A 22793-nucleotide genomic window follows, 5' to 3' on the forward strand; every position below is an offset into this window, starting at 1 on the left:
GGACCTGGCTGGGCTCCTGTAGACTCCTCCAGAAGCCTAGCGGCTGGGGCCACAGACACAGCCTGCCCGGATTGGTCCCATTTCCTCTCCTAGAACATGCATGTGGCGCTGGGATCCTTAGACAAGGCCCCAAACTGTCTCCCATCCCAGAGCTGCTCCCAAACACCCAGGAAACCCCCGAATGAGCTCCGGGGAGGAACAAAGAAGGAGAAAGCTGGTACTGACAGGCCTCACAGGCCTGCCCAGGGCAGCCACCCAGGAATGAGGCTTTGGCTCCATGGCGGCCCAGGCTGCATCTGGTAAAGGCAGCAGGTTCTAACAGCTGCACTGGGGAGGAAAGGGGGTGTCTGAGGCCGTGGTGTGTGTGTGTGCCACCTCACCCCTCAGCTGTTTTCATGCTCTCCCTGTCGCTCAGGGCAGAAGGCAGCAACCAAGCTCCTCTCTGAGTAGCCTGACTGCTTCCTCAAGTGGCCCTCCCTCTGGTCAGTCTTGCTTCCCTGGGCGTGGGTAGAGTGGGGGTGGCAGCACATGAAGGGGAAGGCAACAGTGGGGGCAGTTGGCATGTGAGGCCCCGGCTTTGCCAAGCGTATGCCTGTGTCCCAGCCCAAACAATAGTACCACTGTCAGCAATTAACCTACGAGAGAGAGTCAGAGAGAAAGAAGAGGCAAGAGAGGCAGAGAGGGAGGGGGGAAGAAACAGAATGGCCACTGACGGCCACATTTCATGCCCTTTCTGTACCATTCCCTGGCACTGTAAGAAAACAAAAGCCACTTACGTTTGCCCGGCTGGCAGGCCCTGGTGGCATCGTCCGATGCTGGCCGGGGGAATCTGCCAGGCAGAGGCTGGCAGCGGGGGTACCGGGCTGGCATTTGGAGCCAGTCATTTCATGAGATGGCTCAGAGGGCCTGGGATAAGAAGGATCCTTCCGCCTGGAAGCCCGGTGAAGGCGGGGTGGGGGTATAGGCACAGAGCTCAAGGGGTTTTCCCTCCCAGCAGGCTGAGCCCCTGCCCCAACCTGAGGTGGGGAGCACCACTGCCGCATTGCTTCCCCCAGCCCAGAACCGGCAAGAGCTTTTTGCTTTGCCCTTGCTTCTCCAAGGAGACTCCGAACCAGATCCGGCTCCGTTTCGGTACTCTGGCGGTACATGAGATGGGGGAAGGTGACCACCTACCCCAGGCTGCCTGACTCGCTCTATGTGAGGAACTGAGCTAAGGACATGACTCTCCCTATCCCTATAAATAGCAGGAGCAGCCCCACCTCTGAGTTGGGCCTTTAAAAAGCCCGAGCTCTGGGGCTGCGGCTCACCCTGACTAGGCTTTGAGGGGCTCGCTCCTGCAAAAGCAGAGGAAGGAAGGACTGTGCAGCTATGCAGCATTGGAAGTGATCCCTAAGGCTGGACATGAGGTAAGAAAGCCCCAGGGCACTGAGACAATGGGTAAGGAGGAAAGAGGGTGCAGTGAGGGAGCATACGTAGCTACAGTCCGAAGCTACAGTCATGGGGAGCAGGGTGTCCAGAAGTTAGGGCTTAACGCAAGGTGACCTTCAAGTCCCCACTTTGGAGATACTCCTGACACTCCATGGACCAGAAATGCATCAAGCCTGCTGTGGAAGCCACCTGAGATGAAATGTAGGCTTTGGCTTTATAATGTATCATTATCATGCTGCTGGGTCTTTTTCTAAATATTTTCAGTGGGGAAAGATGGCTAAAAGTAAACACCCCCACAGTATGACTGTACTTAATGCCACTGAACTATATACCTTTAAATGGCTGAAGGGGAATGCAAGGTCACATATTATTTTATCACAATAAAAGCAGCGAGGAAGGGAAGGCAAGAGGAAGAGGGAGAAAGACTTTGGAATATGAGCAGGGTCTAATTCCAGCTCTGCCATGTCTTGCTGTGTGGCTTTGGAGCACTGGACAGGGTTTTTGTGGAGATCTGGTATTCTGTGAGCACTGAGCAAGCAACTAACAGTATGGATGGTGGTCAGGGCCGAGCCGTCGCTGTACGGCAGTTGACAGGGCAGGGCCTCAGGAGCAAGAAGCACCTCAAGTCCCACCTCCACCATTCAGCCAGAGTCAATGGTAAGTCTGGTGACTTCTAATTCAGTCCTTAACATCATGAAGGAAGTTCCTATTAGCAGCCATGATTCCCCCAGAAGGGCTGTTTTGACCAAGACACTGAAACTTAGTCTAGAAAAGGAGCCAGACCTTCCCTGAGGCTCCTGGCTTGCCTCCCTCCCAACTCCCACCACAATAGCCCAAGGGTCCCAAAGGCAGAAGCAGAAGAGAGGACTAAAGTGACTGTGAGTGTTTGTTAGATCTGAATTTGGAATGGCAAAGAGAAAGTAGTCCACGCCCTGAACGAACACACCGGAAGGTCCTCACCGGAGCAGCAGAAATCCGGCGGTTCTGGCCAGGTGTTGCATTTTTTCGGTTGGCATATCGGGAAGTATAGGTTCGGGGGGGCACCTGAGGGGGCATTGTCTTGCTCCGGGCCACAGGTTTTCCAGAGGTGTCCTTGTTGAAGTCCAGGGGCCCCCGGCCCTCCTTCCAGCCCCTGGTAGCATCAGACAATATCTCCGAATCATAAGTTGACTTCAAGTTGAGCCTTGTAATTGCGTCATTAATGCCATCATAGTCCACAGACCCCAGCATATGCTGCTGCCCCCCACCATCAGGCAACTCTTCCTCTTCTGGGTCCTGGGGCCCTAACAGTTTGTCAGGTGGCCGTTCCACCAAAGAAAAACTGTTGATGTCATTAGGCTGAGGGATCTTGGAGGGTGAGGGGGACCCCTTTCTGGGAGGCAAGGGAGGGGCATCCCAGATAGAGACCCGAGGAGGCAAAGGAGGTGGGGACAACTTCTTGCAAGAGCCATCTGCATCACCTGATCCCGGAGACAAAGAGAGCCTCCCATCTGAGCCATCAAAAATGTAGAGATAGTCTCCAGGCAGGGAGCCCTTGGGCCAGGGATCTGGGCCAGGCTGGGGATCTTGGGAGGTAGAGTTGGGGAGCTCTTCTGGTGGGGAGATGGAGTTGTAATTCAGGGTAGGATCAGAGCCAGAAAGGCCACGCAAGAGCTTGAGGTCTGTCCGCCTGCCTGCTGGCTTGTTGTAGAAGTCCAAGGCTGGCTCTTCCCAGCTGATGAGAGAGGGCTCTGTGTTCTGCTTGGCCCTGCTCTCCTCCTTGTGATGCCGGAGCCGGGAAAGAGCATCATACTCCATCTGCAGGGCTTCGGCCATAGCCAGTTCTTTGCGGCTGATGCCCACCGACTCCAGGGACTTCCAGTGTTCTCCATTGCCCTGAGTCGAAGACATGATGAGGGTGTGAGCACAAGAGATGATGAAACCTTCTACTTCCTGCCAGTGTCAGTCCTGGATGGCTGGTACATGTTGTCTTGGGACCTGCAGGCAAGGAGTAAAAAACACAATTTACTTTCAAAGTAAGACTTATCAATAATCTGATATTGTGACAATAAGATGACATAATCTGGGCTAGTGCCCATTTCTTCAATGCCCACAACTGAAGTAAAGAACAGAAAGACAGAGAAACGAAAGAGACACCAGGGCAACTTTATTATATCTATCCAGCCACCATTCTATACATGTCTCCATCCCTTTCTTCTGTTACTCATGCTTCAAGGGAAGAGAGAGGTACATGATTTATTTAATAATTATTTATTTGTTTGTTGTTGGGAGAAGGCATGAATGCCATGGACACACGTGGAGATCAGAGGACGATTTTCATGAGTCCTTCAAAAGAGGCACTTTTCATCAGCCATGAGTAAACATGGGAAGCAGGGTCTCTTCAGGGGAAGAGGACAGCTGTCTAGGGGTGGAACTCAGTGGGAGAATGTCTGTCCAGCAGGCAAGGGGCCCTAGCTTCCATTTCCAGCACTTCCTAAATATTTTTCAAAAACTACGGGTAGTTGGGGGCAGCGAGATGGTTTAGGAGTGAAAGCACTTCCAGAACAAGCCTGCTGACCTGGGTCCGATCACTAGAACTCACCGTGGAAGGAAAGAGACCCAAGCACTGAAAGTTGTTCTCTGACTTCCGAGGACACACTGCAGCATAGCATACCCACCCACACGCTCCTATTACATGTGCACACAATAATAATAAAGTTAAGTATCTTTTCATTAGAAGGGGAGGGGTTCTGGCTACAAGGCTTAGTGGCAGAACATTTACCAAGTAGGCATGAGACCACAGGTTTGATCCCCAGTGCTTTATGGAAAACAATTAAACCAGGCATGGTGGCATGCTATAAACCAAGAATTTAGGAGGGAAAGGCAGAAACCAGGAGCTCATAACTAGGTTGGGCGACATGGGAGACTTTCCAAAAAGGGGCTGGAGAGATGACTCAGTGCCTGCTCTTGCAGAGGACCCAGGTTCAGGTCTCAGCACTCATATGGTAACTCCAGTTCCAGGCAATCCAATGCCCTGTTCTGACCTCCAAGGACAGTAGACACTATGTGGTGCACATATATACATACAGGCAAAACGGTCATATGCATACAATACATAAACCTAAAAGTAAAAATTAGCAAAGAAAAGAGGCTAGCTCTCATATACTCATACGCAGCTAGTAGGAATGTAAAATGGCATAACCCCCTTGGAAACTAGGCAGCTTCTGATAGAGGCAAACACGTGTCTATCTACGACTCGACTATGCACAGCTACACAGCCTTGTCCATAGACATTAAATATAGGGCTGGGGCGGGAACTGGTCAGTAGAATGCTTGCCTAGCGTGCACAAACTCTGAGCTTGATACACACAGCTACAAATAAATAATAAAGCATCCAGCACTACAATAATAATAAGCCTCAAATAGTAACCGTAGAAGCTTTACTTACAATATCTATAAGCAGGTGAATGAATCTTTTGAAAATGTGAAAGTCTGGGTAGGGACTGAGACTATTAGTAGGTGCTCATTTAGCATATATAAAGCCCTCGGTTTGACTCCAGAAACACGTAAAACCAGGTGTGGTCATGCACACCTGTGATCCCAGCACTCAGGAGACAGAAGCAAGATCAGAAACTCACAGTCAACCTTAACTACATAAAAAAGTTCAAGGTGTCAGGCAGTGGTGGCGAATGCCTTCAATCCCAGCACTCCAGAGGCAGAGGCAGATTGATGGATCTCTGAGTTCAAGGCCAGCCTGGTCTACAGAGCGAGTTCCAGGATAGTCAGGGCAACACAGAGAATCCCTGCCTTGAAAAACCACAAAAACAAAACAAAAGGGTTCAAGGCCAGCCTGAGCGACTTAAGACCCTGTCTCAAAACAAAAAGTGCTTCATTTACATACGAATGCTACTTAGCAATGAAAATGAATGAATTATTGGCAAATGTAAAAAAGTGGATGAATCTCAAATTAACTCTGTTGAATAAAACCTGCCAGACAAAAGAGTATGAGTACGTATCATTGTGTTTACAGGGAATTTCTGAAAATGCAGATTGAGCGACTGTGAGGAGAAACAGATGGGTACTTATCTGGGGAAGGAAAGGGAAGGATTACCATAGACCATAGGGAACTTTGGGGAGCAAATGCATATGCTCATTCTCTTTTTTTGCTTTTCTCCCCACCACTCCCTTTCTGCAGAGATCACAACTATGGCTGGGCAAGCACTCTACCACAGAGTTATGTCGGCAGCCCATTCATTATCTTGCCGGTGGTGGTGATTTCACCAGTAGGTTCATATGCCAAACTTACGTTGTACACTTTAAATATATGCTGCTTATGACATGTCAATTAAACCCCAGCAAATATAAATGTACAACACAGCTCTACTTAGTAGACTTTATAATTATTCAAAGTTCAGCAACAGGTGAGACACGGTGCCTGAGTATGGGTCTTCCAAAATAATGGTCCTCAGCCCTTAGGAAGCCAAGGTCAGACGTCTTCAGCTGCAAGAGCCTGCCACTCACTCCAGGATTGGTACCTTCTGCTTCTGAAGTCACAACGTGAGATGAACAATGTAATGACAGGTTAGTCTGTCCTGTGGTCTGGAGCTGTGTACCCTCAGGAACACAGAGGGACTGTTCACAGCTAGCAATGCCCACATACTCTCGACAGGTTCTGTTTAATTGGTACACAGTGGGGTAACGGTATTTATTTACTTATTTTTTAATTTATTATTATTATTATTATTTTGGTTTTTCGAGACAGGATTTCTCTGTGACTTTGGAGCCTGTCCTGAAACTAGTTCTTGTAGACCAGACTATCTAGAACTCACAGAGATCTGCCTGCCTCTGCCTCTGCCTGCTGAATGCTGGGACTAAAGATGTGTGCCACCACCGTCTGGCTGGTATTTAATAAAAACAAATAAAACAACATTCCAGGAGATCCTCTGTGTGTCTGTAGCGGGGGTGTGAAACAGTCACTTCTTTAACAGCTTCCGGGAGGCTCACTGTTTCACAAAACATATCAGATATTGTTCATTCTATAGGACAGCCTCACCCAAGGGGAAACAAAGCCATGTAGCATGTTACTTATTCCTTATGATCACAGAGTTGAAGATGACCTTTGAAAGGTTCAGATAGATCAGATAGATCTCTGTGTCTGTGTGTGTGTGTCTTTTTTTAAACCCCACCCCAATCTGTCTCTGTAACTCAGGCAGGCTAACTACATAGCTGAAAATGACCTTGAACTTCGGCTTTTCCTGTCTCTACCTCTCAAATACTGGAATTACAGGTGTGTACCACTAAGCTTAGATAAGTCTAGTTGTGTGTGTGTGTGTGTGTGTGTGTGTGTGTGTGTGAGAGAGAGAGAGAGAGAGAGAGAGAGAGAGAGAGAGAGAGAGAGAGAGAGAGAGAGAGAGAGCAGGAAAGGAGAGAAGGGCTTTGTTCATGCTATGCAGGTGCTCTACCACTGAGCCATACCCCCAGTCCTTGAGTGGCAAGTTCCACTCAACTCAAAATTGGAGACAGGTCCACCTTCAGCTGAGGTGCCCTTGGGACCCTCTAGAATTTGGCAGGACTCTGGCCAGAGCCATAGCTGTCTATGAGGGTGTGTGATTTCTACTGTACTTAGCAGGTCCCCAAAGACAGACTAGCCCCAAACAGCTGTCTGCCCTTTGCCTGCTGCCCCCACCAGGGCACCTAAAGATTACTTTTGACCCACGGTGGGGGTGGAAGGTGGGGGACACCAACATGACTCCTGGAACAGGACAAGATAGCCAGGCTTCATTATCCAGAAGAGGGAAAATGGTCCCAGAAAACAGTACACTAGTGTTTTCACAGATAGATGATACTAGAAAAATGTTCAGTGTAGGATTGACTGAGATATCAATCACACTATATTACAGAGCCATACCCCAGCCCGGTTTAAGATTTTTAATGCAGAAGGCAACTGTATTTTCAGGCCTGAGCTGGGACAAGCTGAGTGTTGACTCTTGCCTTGGCTGGGCACCACTGTGAAGTAGGAAATTAAGGACATGGACAATAATCTCCCAACGTCCTGCCTCTTCCCACACTATCTTATCCGCACTTGCCTTCAGCCCCACTTTATTCCATCTGGTCTCATACTGAGTACAACCGGCTTCCTCTCAGGCCCCACCCACTTGATCTTCCAAGGGATAATGTTCCTTGGGTTTCACCCTCTTCCCAGATGGGTCTCACACTTTGGCATATAAGCAATGCCTCTCCTAATTTAAAAACAAACCTACAGCGCAAACTCGCTCGGCTTTGGGTTCTCTCAGCTCTTCCATTCTCAGCTAAGCTTAAAGAAAGAGCAGACAGACAACACCTGATGCTCCCTTCCAGGTCCTCTCACCGTCATGTGGCATCTGCTCCCATTAAAGCCACTCCCCAAATCCTTCACTATCCAACTAGCAGGAATTCGCATGTGTCCAGATATCACTTGTTCTGGTCCACTTGGCCCTCTAGGCCATTTCCTCCTTCTCTGTAACCTCCTCAAGTTCAAATTAACATCCTTCCACAGAATATGGCTGTGAACCAGAGTGCAAGGATGGAACTTTCTAGCAGTGAGGATTTTGTAGACGTGGAGATGGGTAACCAGAGCACAGACGGTGTCCTTTCATAGGGTCCTTCCAATACAGAATGGGGTTGGGTTGGGGTGGGGTGGCATCATCAAGGCAGGGAGGTGCACAGACGGACAAAAAAAAACTACACAAGGTGCTACTTCCGAGATTCTTAAGAGTCAGACACGCCTTCTGGTTCCCTAAAGTGAGATTTTTCTAAGAATTCCAAAGTCATAGGAAAAGCCCAGGGGCAGCCCAAGCAGGCTCCACTCCTCAGGCCCTTCCCATTCTAGAATTCAGACAGAAGACGAGTTCCTCTCTAACCACCCGACTGTGGGCAAGAATACTACTAGACTGTCGGCATGGAAGTAAGGAGACAGGACAAACAGCATCCCTGCTTGCCTCTAAGGTGAAGTGAGGCTCAGAGAGCATAGGAAGGGGGAGGTCCGAGGGGACTGAAGGCAGCAGGCAGTCAGAGATGGTGAACTGGCTTCCTCCGAGAACTCAGAATTACATTTTCCATGCATGGGGACCAACTATTCAAGTAACGAAGGTCTCATGTTCCCTGCTCTTCCCTTCCCCAATGGAATTTCTTCTCTTCTAGTTTTTGCTGGGCAGATGCATTGGAAATTGCTCTGGTCCATTGGTTCTAAAGAGTAGTAGGAATTCTTTTTTTTTTTTTTTTTTTTTTTTTTTTTTGGTTTTTTTCGAGACAGGGTTTCTCTGTGTAGCTTTGGAGGCTGTCCTGGAACTCGATCTGTAGACCAGCCTGGCCTCAAACTCACAGAGATCCGCCTTCCTCTGTCTCTGCCTCTGCCTCCCAAGTGCTGGAATTAAAGGCATGTGCCACCAATGCCCAGCTAAGAGTAGTAGGAATTCTTAAAAAAAAAAAAAGCCAACAGGAGGCTGGAGAGATGGCTCAGTGGTGTGGTTAAGAGTACTGACTGCTCTTCCAGAGGACTTGAGTTCAATTCCCAGCACCCACATGGCAGTTCACAACAGTCTGTAACTCCTGTTCCAGGGGATTCAATGCCCTCATGCGAACATACCTGAAGGCAAAACACCAATGCACATAAAATAAAAATAAATTATTTAAAAAAACAAACAATAGCCTGGGCTGTGTATCTGAATGGTAGAGAACTTGCCTAGCCTATAGAGGCCTTGTGTTTGATCACCAGCACTGGAACGGAAGAGGGAAGGAACAAATTACCATTTAAGTCTCGGGAAAGAGGAGACTCACTGACGGCCAGTTTCCTCTCCCCACCTGCACACACCAATTTGTGTTCTTTTTCTGCTTAAGTACTTGAAAGTAATGCCGTCAATACTTTAGCTCAGGTCTCCTAAGTACCAGGGCAATTTATGTAAACAGAATGATCTTAGTACATCCACAAAATGTCACACCCACAGGACAACATAGCCTCCTCCATAGTCCAATAGTCCACATTCGAATGCCTGTAATTGTCATCTGGGAAGCATGTCAAACATATAAACTCCTGGTCCCTCCCCTGATTCAGTAGGGCGAGTCCCTGGGCTCTGTATTTCACTAGTCTCTCAAGTGTTTTGAGGAATAGCTGGGTTGACACCACGGCTGAGGGGTTCTCTAGAAGACAAGAACTGGGTAAACAGACATCTGCACCCACACACAGGGCAGAGAACATGACCATGGTCAAAGTAGATTGGTGCCAGGGTCCAAGCAGAAGCAGGCAACACAGAGGCCCACAAGTGACAAGGGGCAGGCAGGGAGGCAATGCAGCCCGGGCAGAGAGCCAGGAGAAAGCAGGCCCTCCCTCCTGTGAGCCTGTGCCAGAGAGGGAGGCACCCGGCAGACAGAGAAGCTTCCAGTTATCTCACTGTAGCTCTCTGCTCAAGGTCTGAGGAACCTAAGGGGTTATTTCCTCCCCAAACTCCTTCAAGACAGAACTATCCCCAGTGCTGAAAATCAACAAATATAAGAGACATCCAGGCAACTGGGATGTAATTCCAGGGAGCCTTCAGTCCAGCAAAGGTGATAAAGAGATGTAAATAATTCAACCCCTATCAGTGCAGGACCCTCATTGCAACTCCTCTTGGTTGTCCTGTGTCATGGAGATCCTGCAACTTTGGGTCTATAGGACCAGTAGCATCGAATCCCTAGTGTAGCAGAAACCAGAGGCCTTGAACCAAACCAATGACTTTTTGCGATGAACACTTGGAAGTAAAGACACATTAATAAAGGTGGTTTACTTTGAGACTCACTGTGTCACGCTGCAGCTTCCATGACCATATTGTTTTGTTTTTTCTCTTAAAGTTTATTTTATTTTGTAGGGGGAGGTTGTAAGGACAGAGGGAAGACAAAAAGGGACAGGGAAATGAAACAAATGTGATGGGGACACCTGATGTGAAAGACACCAAGAATAAGTAGAAAGGAAAGTAAAAAAAATAATTCAACCCCTCTTTGGGCATGGGGCAGGGAGGTACTACACATCTTGGGCCACCTTACAGGACAAGAATAAGGGAAGACTCTCAAACAAGCTGGTAAAAACATAGAGAGCCTTGAGCTCACACAGCCTTGGATGCCCCAACTTTCAGTAGTTTTTACTTAGGAATGAGGACTCATCCTACGACTGTCTTAGGAAGGACCTACCTCAGGACACACGGGGTTCAGGGATTGGAGGCCGTAAGTATCATTTGTTGTTTGTTTGCTTGGCTTACTCTCCTCTTCCTCCTCCTCCTTCTCCTCCTGCTTCTCCTCTTTTCTTTCCTTTTTGTTTTTGAGACAGACTCTCCATATGTAGCTTTGGCTGGCCTAGAACTTACTATGTAGACCAAGCTGGCCTCAAACTCACAGAGATCCACCATTCTCTGCCTTCCAAGTCCTGGGACTAAAGATGTGTGTCACCACGCACTTCATTGTTAGTGTTGTTGTTTGTTTTGGTTTTGAGATGGCGTCCCATAAAGCTCAGGCTTGCCTTTACTATGTAGTTAAAGCTGGTATTGAACTCTGGATCCACCTTGCCTCTACCTCTCAAATGTTGAGATTACAGGTATGACCCAGCACATGTGGCTTGCCATAAGGATTCAACCTCTTTGGCTTCCAGACTTTTCTCTCCAAGGAAGACCTCTGGCTCTATCCAGTACCCACACAGAATCTCAGGGGCTTTCCTTAGGAACCCACGCCCCACTCCTCACACCACACACCTCCTGCCCTGCTCTTCCTGTTCCTCCCCAACTCCAGCAAGAACAGGGGCATCACCAAGTCCCTGGGTCTCCTGCCAGGAATCCAACTCCTCCCCCAGGAAGATCAGAAACGTCCAATCCCTGCTTCTGTATTTAAGCCCTGTACTGGCTAGTTTTTGACACAAACTTTAGTCATCTGTGAGGAGGAACTCTCAATGGAGAAATTTTGTTCATAAGATCAGACTGTAGGCATTTTATTAAATAGTGATTGATAGAAGAGAGCCCAGCCCAGCGCGGGTGGTGCATCCTTGGGCAGGTGGTCCTGGGTTCTACAAAAGCAGGCTGAGCAAACCCTGGAGAATAAAACAGTAAGAGGCACTCCTCCAGGGCCTCTGCATCAGCTCCTGTCTCCATGCTCCTGGCAGGTTTGAGTTCCTGTCCTGACATCTCTCACTGGAATATTACTGGGAAGTGTAAACAGAGTAAACCCTTTCCTCCCCGAGTTGCCTTTGATCCTAATGTTCTATTAGCAATAGTGACCCTAACAAAAACAAGCATACACTGCATTGCATACACAGTCATTCTCTTAGGTGGTCCATAGTCTCCTCTGCGGTGTTCATTTAACCCCTACTATGAGCATCTGCATCATTTCCCTTGCTAGTGCCCTATCAGCCAAATTAAAGCAGCCTCATTTGGTTCACTGTTTCCACGACTCCTGCTTTCTGCTTCCTCTCTTCACTAAGGTCCTCCCAGACCAGCTAGATTCCTTCAGTCCATCCTCAAATTCCCTCTAAAGAGTACAGGATTGTTCCTATTCCTCTGCCTCTGGAGAAGGACGGGGGAAGGGGGGCAGGGAAGTTTCCAGGAGGACTACCTCTTACCTAACAAGGCCTCCCCAGCAGAGGAAACACTTGGGCCCCATTCTAAGCAACTCCCACACCACCCCATCCTTAATCCCCCAAACCGCCCCGGGTCCACATACTGACAGTGAGGGCCCTGGTCTCCTGGCGGTGCTGTAGGGACCATGCTCTGGAGGCGGACAGAGAAAAATGGACACAGGGGCTCTTTGTGTTTTGCCTCACTATCTGCCATCTTCCTCCTCAGCTTAGCTTCAACACACTGTCTGCTTCACGCAAACTGAGGCCTCCTACAAAACCCAGTCACCTGTCTAAGTCACTTCCAGCCTATGTCGGTTTCCCCAGCTCATTATGCCATGGAAACCAGTTTTCTGGGATTCTTTAATGGGTGGGAAAATTTCCCAGAAAAAGCCAGCACATGAGGGCTGGTCGTTGGTGGTAAATGCCTTTAATCCCAGCACTCGGGAGGCAGAGGCAGGCGGATCTCTGTGAGTTCGAGGCCAGCCTGGTCTACAAGAGCTAGTTCCAGGACAGCCTCCAAAGCCACAGCGAAACCCTGTCTGGAAAAAAAGAAAGAAAGAAAGAAAGCCAGCACATGAAACAGAGGCCACCAATAGGTTACAGCTGCTCCTCTCCAGTCAGGCCAGGGAACAGAAGAGACAGGCTGCTTGGATTGGAGGCTTCCCTAGAGGGGCGAACAAGAGGCAGAGTGCTAGCCACCTCTCTGTGCTAATGGTGGCTGCTGAGTCCTCATTAGAGCCTGCACAGAGCAAGGAGACAATGTTGAGGGGTATGTCAAAGTAGGTCCACGCCAGGTAAGAGGACGGGAACGTATTCCCAGGCACTTGCAGAGGACAGAGAGACAATTCCTGGAGGACCTTCTTTGAAAGGTGAATATCTTTGCTGTGTCCAACACTAGGGGAAACCATTGAATTGTAACAATTCCTTGATTGTTTTCTGATAACATATTTCCTAGAAAATCTCCCTTCTTGGCAGAGGCAGGCTTGTATCTGGTAGTTCAGGGCCAGCTGGTCTATAAGTCCCAGGACAAGCAGGGCTGTGAGGCCCTCACTGTGCTGCTTCAGGGTTGGGAAGGAGCCGTAGATTTGATGTGGAAGAGACTCTTGCTTCCAACTCTGCACACGAGTGCCAGAGTTCTGGGACCAGAAGCCCCACGGCACATAGAGCAGAGAAAGCCAGTAGGCCTCCCGCTGTGATAGTCCTATCTGAATGTGGGAACCAGTGAGCAGTGACAGGCTGTGTGGGCGGTGGGCTGTCAGCAGCTGTCTGCCACTTGCTTGGCCCTGAAAAGAACTTAAGCAGAAAGGGCTGCAGGCCAGGCCACCATTCATGAGGATCGGAAGAGGAGCTGACCAGCCCAGAAGCTAGCTTCTTTCACTCTGCCCAACCCACGTGTCTCCAGGCCCTTCTCCGACCACAGCGGTCCCCAATGAGCGGTGTCGCCAGGTCGTCACACAGTGGAGCATCTTCAGTCCCTGCTCACTTTCCTCACATCATGATGATCCCTGACAGACTATAGTCATTCCCAGACAACCAAAGCTGTAGGGATCACACACACTGAGCATGCTCCCGAAACCTCCGTTAGCCCCACCCCCACACCTTTCCCATCCTACACATACTCCAGGCTTATCCCACATCCTTCCCTGTTCAGGCTGTATACTCACTGCCTCACAATCCCTACACCCCTACACCCTTCAATCACTCTGTCCTAAATCCCTACACCCCCCTTCCTGTATCTACATCTGCACACCCTCCATCCCCCACCCACCATAAGTTTCTTCTTCTTTCTCTTCTTCTCCTTCCTTTTCTTCTTCTTCTTCTTCTTCTTCTTCTTCTTCTTCTTCTTCTTCTTCTTCTTCTTCTTCTTCTTCTTCTTCTTCTTCTCCTTCCTCTTCCTCTTCTTCTTCTCCTTCCTCTTCCTCTTCCTCTTCTTCTTCTTCTTCTTCTTCTTCTTCTTCTTCTTCTTCTTCTTCTTCTTCTCCTTCCTCTTCCTCTTCTTCTTCTTCTCCTTCCTCTTCCTCTTTTGGTTTTTCAAGACAGGGCTTCTCTATGTAACAGTTCTGGCTGTCCTGGAACTCCCTTTGTAGACCAGGCTGGCCTCGAACTCACTGAGTTCTGCCTTCTCTGCCTTCCAAGTGTGGGATCGAAGAAGGCATGAGCCGCCACCACCCAGCAACCATCAGCTTCTTAAGGAGAGAGAGGTGGCTTAGACTCTGAGGTCATATTCTTAGTGTCACTGGCAAGATGTCATCTGAGAAAAGTAGGTTAGCCCTGAAGAAAAAGACAAATAGCCACCCCAGATTTAGGGGGCAGCCCTGGCCCTTCCTATGCAGTGTCTAGCTTCTCTGCACCCCAGGAAAGTGCAGACTCCAGAGAGCCCGTCCCCAGAGGTCTCCAGGACCTCTTATAAGTGCCAAGAACGGCTGGTTATTTCCTGATTCAGGAAGGCATGTGGAAACCATAGCATCAGCACAGGAGAAGAACAACACAGACTTGAGAAAAGAAAGTGAACCAGTTTACATCTTTCACTCAGAAAAAAAGTCCCCATTAAAATAGAATACTGCCAGGCACTAGATAGTGATTTGCACAGGGGTGTTAGAGACTGAGGTGTGAATCCCTCCAGGGCAATTTGCATCTAAAAAGCAGAGCAAAGGGAAAGCCCAGCCCACCAGGCCCTGGAAACCTTGGTGGGAGGGATGATCATCCATCAGAGATAGGTGGTCAGCTTTTCAGTGCAGGCCTCCTCTACTCCCGAGTCCACAATCCCTTGCTTCTTTCTAGAATGATCTCCTAGTACCGCTCATCATTGTGTAGCCTGTCTCTTGGAGTCATTGATTCCTCCAACTCCAGTCTTTGTTATTCTCAGTCCAGGCTGATCCTGGTGGCCACCAGGCCTTCCCCCGTGGCTACGCAGCTTCCAACTGAAGGCTTCTCCTCTCCTTGGTACCAACAAAGAGGACAGCCTACTCCTGCTCTAAGTCAGAGTGCTGACCAAGAACCCAACTGTATCCATTCTAACAGAAAAAAGAAAAAAAAGCCCCCACTCAGGGCGTAGAGCCCTAAGAGAATCTAAGAGAGAATTCTGGAGATCCTGGGTGTCCCAGACCTCAAGCCACAGGAAGAGACTGGGGAGCAGGCAAGGCTGTGATGGTACCAGACCTCAAGAGGTCCTGCCAGGCTTCTCCAGATTCACCTGGTTAACCTTGCACATGGGGCAGTAATAGGTCAGTTTGTACCCAACCTTTCATCTGTTACAGAGGGTCAGGACCTGCCCAAGTCCTGAATTAGGCCTCAAAACCACTGTCCCCCTACATGTGCCCCACTACACACCCTGTCTCCTTCTCTTTCCCTTCCCACTTAGACTCAAAATCCTTAGACACCCCCTACCCCACCCCACCCCACCAATCTTCTTGCTCTCAGTCTCTTTATGCGCTGTATGTATGCCGCTCATGCTTGCTCCATGTGAGCCTTGATGACCAGGAACACCTTGTGAACAGGACCCACACCTTTGCCTGGTGTCCAAGAGACTGATCCAAGTCTCAGCAGAAAGGTCATCAAGCATTTCAAAGAGGAAAGTGATGGGCGGGGTAGGAGAGGGGTGTCAGGCAGTTGGGTGCAACTTCACAGGTTAGTGACTTAACACCTTCCTGCCATCTACGAACCCCCAATTTGCATAAGAAGGTTCCAAGGGAGAAAGAGCCTAAATCTATACTTAGTAAAAGAGCCACTTGGCAGCCGGGCGTTGGTGGCACATGCCTTTAATCCCAGCACTCGGGAGGCAGAGGCAGGCGGATCTCTGTGAGTTCGAGGCCATCCTGGTCTACAAAGCGAGTTCCAGGAAAGCCTCCAACAATACAGAGAAACCCTGCCCCGAAAAACCAAAAAAAAAAAAAAAAAAGAGCCGCTTGGCAGAAGGGGGTCCACCTGACTCCACAGAGCTTACTCACCCCGGGTCTCCCAAGGGAAGCAGCAGGCACGGGACTTTCTCAGCAGGGGCTGGCAGTTTGGGTGAGTGTACCCAGGGTGTGACTGAAGGTGAGGCACACTGGAGCAAGGAAATCTACAGGAGCCAGGGAAATACCTCACAACACATAAATGCCAACGTGCTTTGTCAGCAGTTGAGGGAGGGGTACAGAGGCGGTGGAGGGAAGGAGGAAATTGGCCTTTTATTCCTCTGGTATTTTGTGCTAGGTATTGTCTTATTGATCCCAACAATAGTCCTTAAATGTGGATATTATTATACTTATTTTATGGGTGAGGAAACTATAAAACAGGAAAGGGATTAAGCACTCTGTCCAAGGTCACACTACCAGGAAATGATAGGATCAAGAGTTAAACTGACACTCGTGTGAACCCAAAATTTATCATTCTCTCTGACTCTGCAAACCAACAGGGAAACACAGGCTCATACGGAAACCCAGGCTCATTGCACTGGACCAAATGTTCACACCAATGTTGGTAGTCATTCTAGAACACGCCCCCATGCTCTCCCTCTACACCACCAGAATACCTTCGTTTGACCAGGCCCCTCAAAAAAGGACCAAACCAGGCATGTCACACACGCCTGTAAATCTCAGCATTGGGTGGGAGGGAGGCAGGAGGGGCAGGAGTATGAGGCCAGCCTTTACTATGTAAGATCCTCTCGCAGAAACCAGACCAAACTACAACAAAGACCAAGTTCCTTCTTCAATATTCAATTCCTTCCTTCAAAGCAAACAAATCAAACCAGGCCTTGGCAGGGTAGGTCTGTAACCCCAGCACTTAGGAGCTTTGGGCAAGAGGGTCAGGAGTTCTAGGCCAGCCTCTGCCACATAGTGAGTTCAAGATGTCTGACAATATGACACCCTGTCACAAATAACCAAACAATAAACAAACAAACTAGAAAAGGGGCTACACACGGCCTAGCGGTTAAGAGCATTTGCTGCTCTTACTGTTCGGTTTCTAGTATCCATAGTGACAACTGCCCGTAACTCTGGCTCAGGGCTCAACACCTCCTTCTGGCATCCACTGGCAGCTGCCCATATGTGCACATATACACATATGCAAAAGTAGACATATTTTTAACTAAGAAAACATTTGTCTCTCCCCTTATTCACCAGGTATTCAAGAAGCGTCACCCCAGGCCACTTCCCTACATGTTCCCCCCCAGATTTGACAGCTACTAAGCATTTTCCAAGAGTCTAGATTTCCCTTCTATCTGCCACTCACATGGCCCCTCCCCTGGCATCCACTCACCCTCTGCAAGTACCAGTCCTTACTACAGATCCAACCTGAGCTCAGCTTCCCTCGCTGAAGCTGCTTAGTCTCTTACCTTCCCATCTCCTTACACACTTATATGTGGTACCACACTAGTGATTAGAAAAAAATAACATTTATTCCTGTAGGTATTTAGTGCTAAAAAAAAAGCATTCCATAGATATTAGTACAGTAAACTGGTTTTGTTTCTGTGAAACAGGGTCTTATACTGTAGCAGAGGCTAGCCTGGAAATCACCATGTATCTTACACGATCATTGAATGTGAGGCAATCCTCCTGCTTCAGCCTCCCAAGCACTATGATTCAAGACAAGCCACGGCTCAGAGATGGCTCAGTGGGTGATAGCACTGGCTGCTCTTGCAGAGGACCCAGGTTCAATTCCCAGCACTACATGGTGGCTCACAACCATCTATAACTCTAGTTCCAGAAGACCTGATGCCTTCATCTGACCTCCATAGACATGTGGTACATGTACACATACGTGCTCGTACATGTAAAAACAAACAGAAAAGTCCAAGTAAATAAAGACACTAGCCAGAAAAAAAAATGACTTGGGCATGTTTCCTAACACTGCTAACTCATCTTGCTAGGTCTGATCTTTTTCTGTAAAGGGAAACCATTCCATTACCAGCCACCTCACCCATTTCCTCTACGGCTGTGGAACAGGGAGAGGTGCTGAGATGATGCTAAGAACACTACAGATAGAGAGGCTTTAGGTGTTGTCACTTATCATGTGCTCCCACTTTTTTGTGAACTTGAACTTTTGCCCCAGGGCATCCTTTCCTCCCCTTCTTTGTGGGGTCCAAAGTCCAGCTAAGAAAAATCCTTGGGCCAGTGTGGTGGCACATGCCTTTAATCCCAGCACTCAGGAGGCAGAGGCAGGCAGATCAAAGCCAGGCTAGGTTACATAGCGAGTTTGAGGTCAGCCTGGGCTATAGAGAGAATCCCTGTCTCAAATAAAAACAAACAAGAAGTCTGTGGAGACAGCAATGCTTAGTGTCTGGAATGGGTTGGGAAGGCCCAGGGAAGGGAGAGAAGCAATGTGTGGAAGACGGTACAGTGAGATGGAGTGATGCAGATACAGTGAGGGGATATATTTCCAAAGAGGCATGTGATCTCTGACTTCGCTTTGAAATGCGATACTACATGAGGCTTCCTCTAGGGAGTTCTCAGGAAGAAGGAAGAGCAGCTAGAGTCCGGAGTCTGCTTAACCAGGGTGAGTAAATTCCATTCCCTGTGCTCTGAGGGGAATTTCCCAACAAGGAAGCCAGTGATAGGGCTGGCTAACAAGGTAGCTGAAAGAGCAGAAGAGCAGGTTCTGTCCTGAGCCCTGGTGTCAGCATCAGGTTCCAGTACTGCTAGCAAAGCTGTGACCTTGCAGCCACTTCTCAAGGAGGTTATCTGCAAGGTTCTTCTCAGTTCTGCCACTTCGTACCATCAGAAGAAATGAGAATCATCCATCACATTTGTTTTACAAAACCAGACACCAGTGGCTGGGGAGATGACTCAATGAGGGGTGTGTAGGGGGAGAGCTTGCTGCTCCATCCTGGGAGCTGAGACCTCAGGTAAACGCCGATGCCCTGGTGCTGGGCAATGAATGGGAAGCAGAAACAGGAGGATCTCCAGGAGGAGTCAGCTGGCCCATGGTTTACTCATTGGCAAAGAGATTCAGGCTTAAACAAGGTGAAAGGCAGGACTGACACCTGAAGGCTACACACACACACACTCAGAGAGAGAGAGAGAGAAAGAGAGAGAGAGAGAAATACCAAATCCAATTAGAATATACTGAAACAAGAAAACTGTCCTTTTCCAAGAGCCTCCTAGGCCCAGCTCTACTACCAGACTTGTCCAGAAGATGACAAAATAACTCTATCTGGTTATCCTTATAGGGGAAGCGAGTGAGGTGGGAGTCCAACTAAAGAGGCGCTCAGCAGTGCTGGGGCTGGGTGTGGGAAGCATCTTCCTGAGCTCCTGTCCTTGAGGTGTCTAGGGTGGCTCCAGTCTGGGGCCATCTTTTGGGCATTTAGGGAGTCTATAACAAAAGCATTCTGCACCTCTGCTGCCCACCTGTCCTCTATCTCTCAGAGTGACACTGAGCTACAAGCATGGAATATGCAGGGAGCCCTGCTTCAAATCCCACCCCTGTCATGTGCTGGCTGGCTGACACCAGTGTTACCTATTATGGTCGTTTGGTTTTGTTTTGGGCCAGGTCAGCATTGCCCTGCCTGCAGGCAGTGGACAGCCTTTGGAAAGTCTTTCTCCCAATTCCCTACAAACACTAAACAGTCTCTCTCTCCCAGTTCCCATCTGTCAGCTCTATTTAAAGAGGAACACACAAGGAATAGTATTTATATTATCATGCCACGCTTCCCTTTCTCAAAAGGGAAAGGCTCTATAACGATCCCTACTCCATATTCCCCTCAACCTACTCCATCCACACCCCTGACTATTCTTCCTCTCTTAGGAGAGATGCTATAACCAACATTTGTGGGGTTCTTTGCAGTTTTCTGACTGCTTTTTAAAATGTATTTTATGTGCAATAGTGTTCTGCCTGCATGTATGTCTGTGTGAGGGTGTTGGATCCTCTGGAACTGGAGTTACAGAGAGTTGTGTGCTGCCATGTGGGTGCTGGAGATTGAACCCGGGATCCTATGGAAGAGCAGTCAGTGCTCTTAACCCCTGAGCCATTTCTCCAATCCTTTCTGACTGCTTTTGCACACATCATTTCATTTGGGGAAGCAACACATTTAAAACAATCCTATGAGTCACAGATACTTTTCCTCCCACTTTATAAATATGAAAATGAAGTCAAATTCACAAAGTGCCCATGCTCACACGTCTAGAAAGTAAGTCTCACCAGGACTCACTCAAAACCAGGCCTCATCATCCCTTTCTCTATCATTCCTCATTGTGTGGACCAAGTGTACATCCTGCAGATATGAGGAACTTGAAGTTTGTGATTAGTCACAGCACCCCCAAATCAATGGACACTCCTCCATTTTTCTCTCCGATGGTCCTGGCTGTCACACAACACCTATAAAACGCAGGGGCAGGGCACCCACCAATAAGGACCTAAAGGTCCACAAGGGTGTGGAGCTTTTGTGGGAGCACAATTACGTATTGGAGTGGAAAAAGCAGACATTGCAGACTTCCAGACAAATCCAAAGGATCACCCCAGAAAAATACCCAGGGCCCCAAATAAACCTTCCTTACCCAGTGTTCCAGTGGAAAGGAAAAGGGGTAGGCTGTCTTTGGCCAGGCCTGGGAGCCCCATCAGATTCAGACATACACACCCAAGCAGGAAGCTCTGAACTTCAGAAGCCAAACCTTGGGCTCACCCAAACGCCAAAGGAGAAGCAGCCACAGCCTGGGTCCAAGGCTCTCCCTCAAAGTCACTGTCTCCTCAGATGCTAGCTGTCAGGCCAGCTATAAAACGTGTCTCAGCTTAATTTTTCCACGGACACAGCCCCAACTGGGACTGCCAGGCTCTGGAGGAACTTTAGTTCAGGCCCAGGGACAATGCCCTATGAGCTCCAGCTGCAGCTGGAGACAGGAAGACTATCTGTGGACCAGGGTTGCCATTCCTGGACCATTTCTCTCCTGAGTATCTTTCCAAGGCCTAAGGGAAACAAATAGAGTAGGCTTTCATTCAGGACTGTTTCGGGGCTGGAATTCAGTGCAAATTGCTTACATCTGCGTGGTCACTCCCGGACAAGCAGGTAATTTAGAGAAAGGAGGGGCAGTATTAGCCCACTTCTGTAGCCCAGGTAGCCTGCTAAAGAATCTCGGGCCTGCTAGGGGTCATCAGTCTAGTCTGCAGAACTCTCTGACCAAGTTGAATAAAAATACCAGGACAGCCAGAGACAATAGGACTTCGACCCTAAGCATGACTAGTGGACTGGGACAGGGAAACCACAAAGATCCCAAAAGGAAGGTGCAATGTAGGGTCAGGTTGCCCTGAAGGAGCAAGAGTAATGGCAGATTCCACACACTTCAACCTCAGCCAACAAGGGTGTATGCACTAACCTCACACATTTGGTAACCTCCTTCCACATCCCAGAATCCTGCCAAGCCCCTGGACTCCCCACCCCACCCCATCTTGGCAGCCTTGCCGCGGCTTCCAGCTTCTATCACACCACAACACCAAGCTGCTGCTGTATGGAAATGAAAAACGAGGGACAAGTACGGCTCAAAAGAGGAGCTCCTTCCTGGAGGGGCTGGGGACTCAACCAGAGAGTCCCAGTCTCTCCTTGCAAGCTCTGGGGCTTTTCCTCCTTATAAGGCCAATCCTACCCTCCTCCTGGCCGAAAAATGTACACAGTCCAGAGGGGTGGACGCTGACTTCTCACCCGCTGCACAGGAAGTACCACTCCTATCACCCCCACGCCAGGACAGGTTTTGTTCTTAAACAAACTAATAAACAAATCGACTCCAAAGCGGTCCTCGGGCTCAGCTCGCCCTACAGCTGCACCCGGGAAGTGTGTTCCAAAGGAGGCGGCGGCGGCTGACCGCCCGCGAGGCCGCGAGTGTCTGGTGCGCCATGGGGTGGGGGCGAGCAACCTGCCGGGCGCCGGGGACCGGCTGGGCTCTCGGCGCTGCCATTGTTGCCCCGGCGCTGGTGCTTCGGAGCGGGAGCCCTGCCCTAGCCGCCCCGGCTAGCTGGGCGCTCTGCAGCCCCGGGGCGGTGCTCACCGCGGAGTATTAGTCCTACCTGCGCTGGTCGCGGGTTCCGCCGCGACACCCTGACTGTCGTGGCTGGGCGATTTGGGCTCCCACGCCCCGGATCGCTCGGAGGCTCCAGGAGGCGCCAGCCCCCGTGTGATGTTGAGTGCCGCCTGCTTCCCTCGCCCTCCCCACGCCGGCTCTGGGGTCCCCGCTGCCGGGGACGCACAGGCAATCGACGGGTGTGGGGGCCGGTCCGGGGCCCGGTGCTGTCTGCGGGGAGTGTGCACGAGATCGCAGTCAGCTAGGCGGCCCCGGGTGAGACAATAGCGCGAGCGGCGGGCGAGCGTGGAGAAGCCATCTCCCGGACGGCCGGCGCACTGCACGGCGTGCGAGGCTCGCCGGTTCCTGCCAGGACCGCGGCCCAGGCCGCCGGCAGCAGCCGCAGCGCCGAATCGCCGCGTCGCCCGAGCCGGGAGGGCGGGGCGGCGGGAACCTGGGCCCCCTCCTCCCTCCCTACGTCCCTCCCTCCCTCCCTCCCTCCCTCCCTCCCTCCCGCCTCCGCACCGTGCTCGGCGTCCTGAGCGGACCCCGGGGCCAGCAGTCCCACTCCCCGCTAGCAGATGGTCGTCACGTTCCGGGCTGGAACCCTTTGCTCTGAGGTCAGATCACCCTATTGGAAGGGACACCGGTTGGGCGTTCAGTTACCGGTTTGAGGAATTTGCTCTCATAATTATGTGTGCTAGGGATGCCCGAAAGAACTACCACCTTGATGGAGGAGGTGCAGGTGGGGAGGCTGTGTTGGCACTTTTCTCTCCGGTTTGCCCAAGGGCGGTCTTCCAACCTGAGGCGGGAGAAGA

At 49.9% G+C, this 22793-nt stretch overlaps 1 protein-coding gene across 4 annotated transcripts in view; it reads right to left on the bottom strand.

Moving 5' to 3' along the window:
- The window catches only part of Pik3c2b (phosphatidylinositol-4-phosphate 3-kinase catalytic subunit type 2 beta), a 62760-nt gene extending 39967 nt beyond the window's left edge, over positions 1-22793 (bottom strand). For 2 of the 4 annotated variants that reach the window (XM_040737458.1, XM_040737455.1), the window contains exons 1-2: positions 21983-22377; positions 2389-3405 (exon numbers count right to left, since the gene is read on the bottom strand). In XM_040737458.1, the coding sequence (XP_040593392.1) occupies positions 2389-3318 (930 nt within the window). In that variant the 5' untranslated portion in view covers positions 3319-3405; positions 21983-22377. Of the gene's footprint in view, positions 1-2388; positions 3406-21982; positions 22378-22500; positions 22611-22701 lie in introns of those variants that run through there. The other 2 variants (XM_040737456.1, XM_040737457.1) reach the window with 2 other exon arrangements.

Source organism: Mesocricetus auratus, unplaced genomic scaffold (assembly GCF_017639785.1).
Source record: "Mesocricetus auratus isolate SY011 unplaced genomic scaffold, BCM_Maur_2.0 Super-Scaffold_100676, whole genome shotgun sequence".
NCBI lineage: Eukaryota > Metazoa > Chordata > Mammalia > Rodentia > Cricetidae > Mesocricetus > Mesocricetus auratus.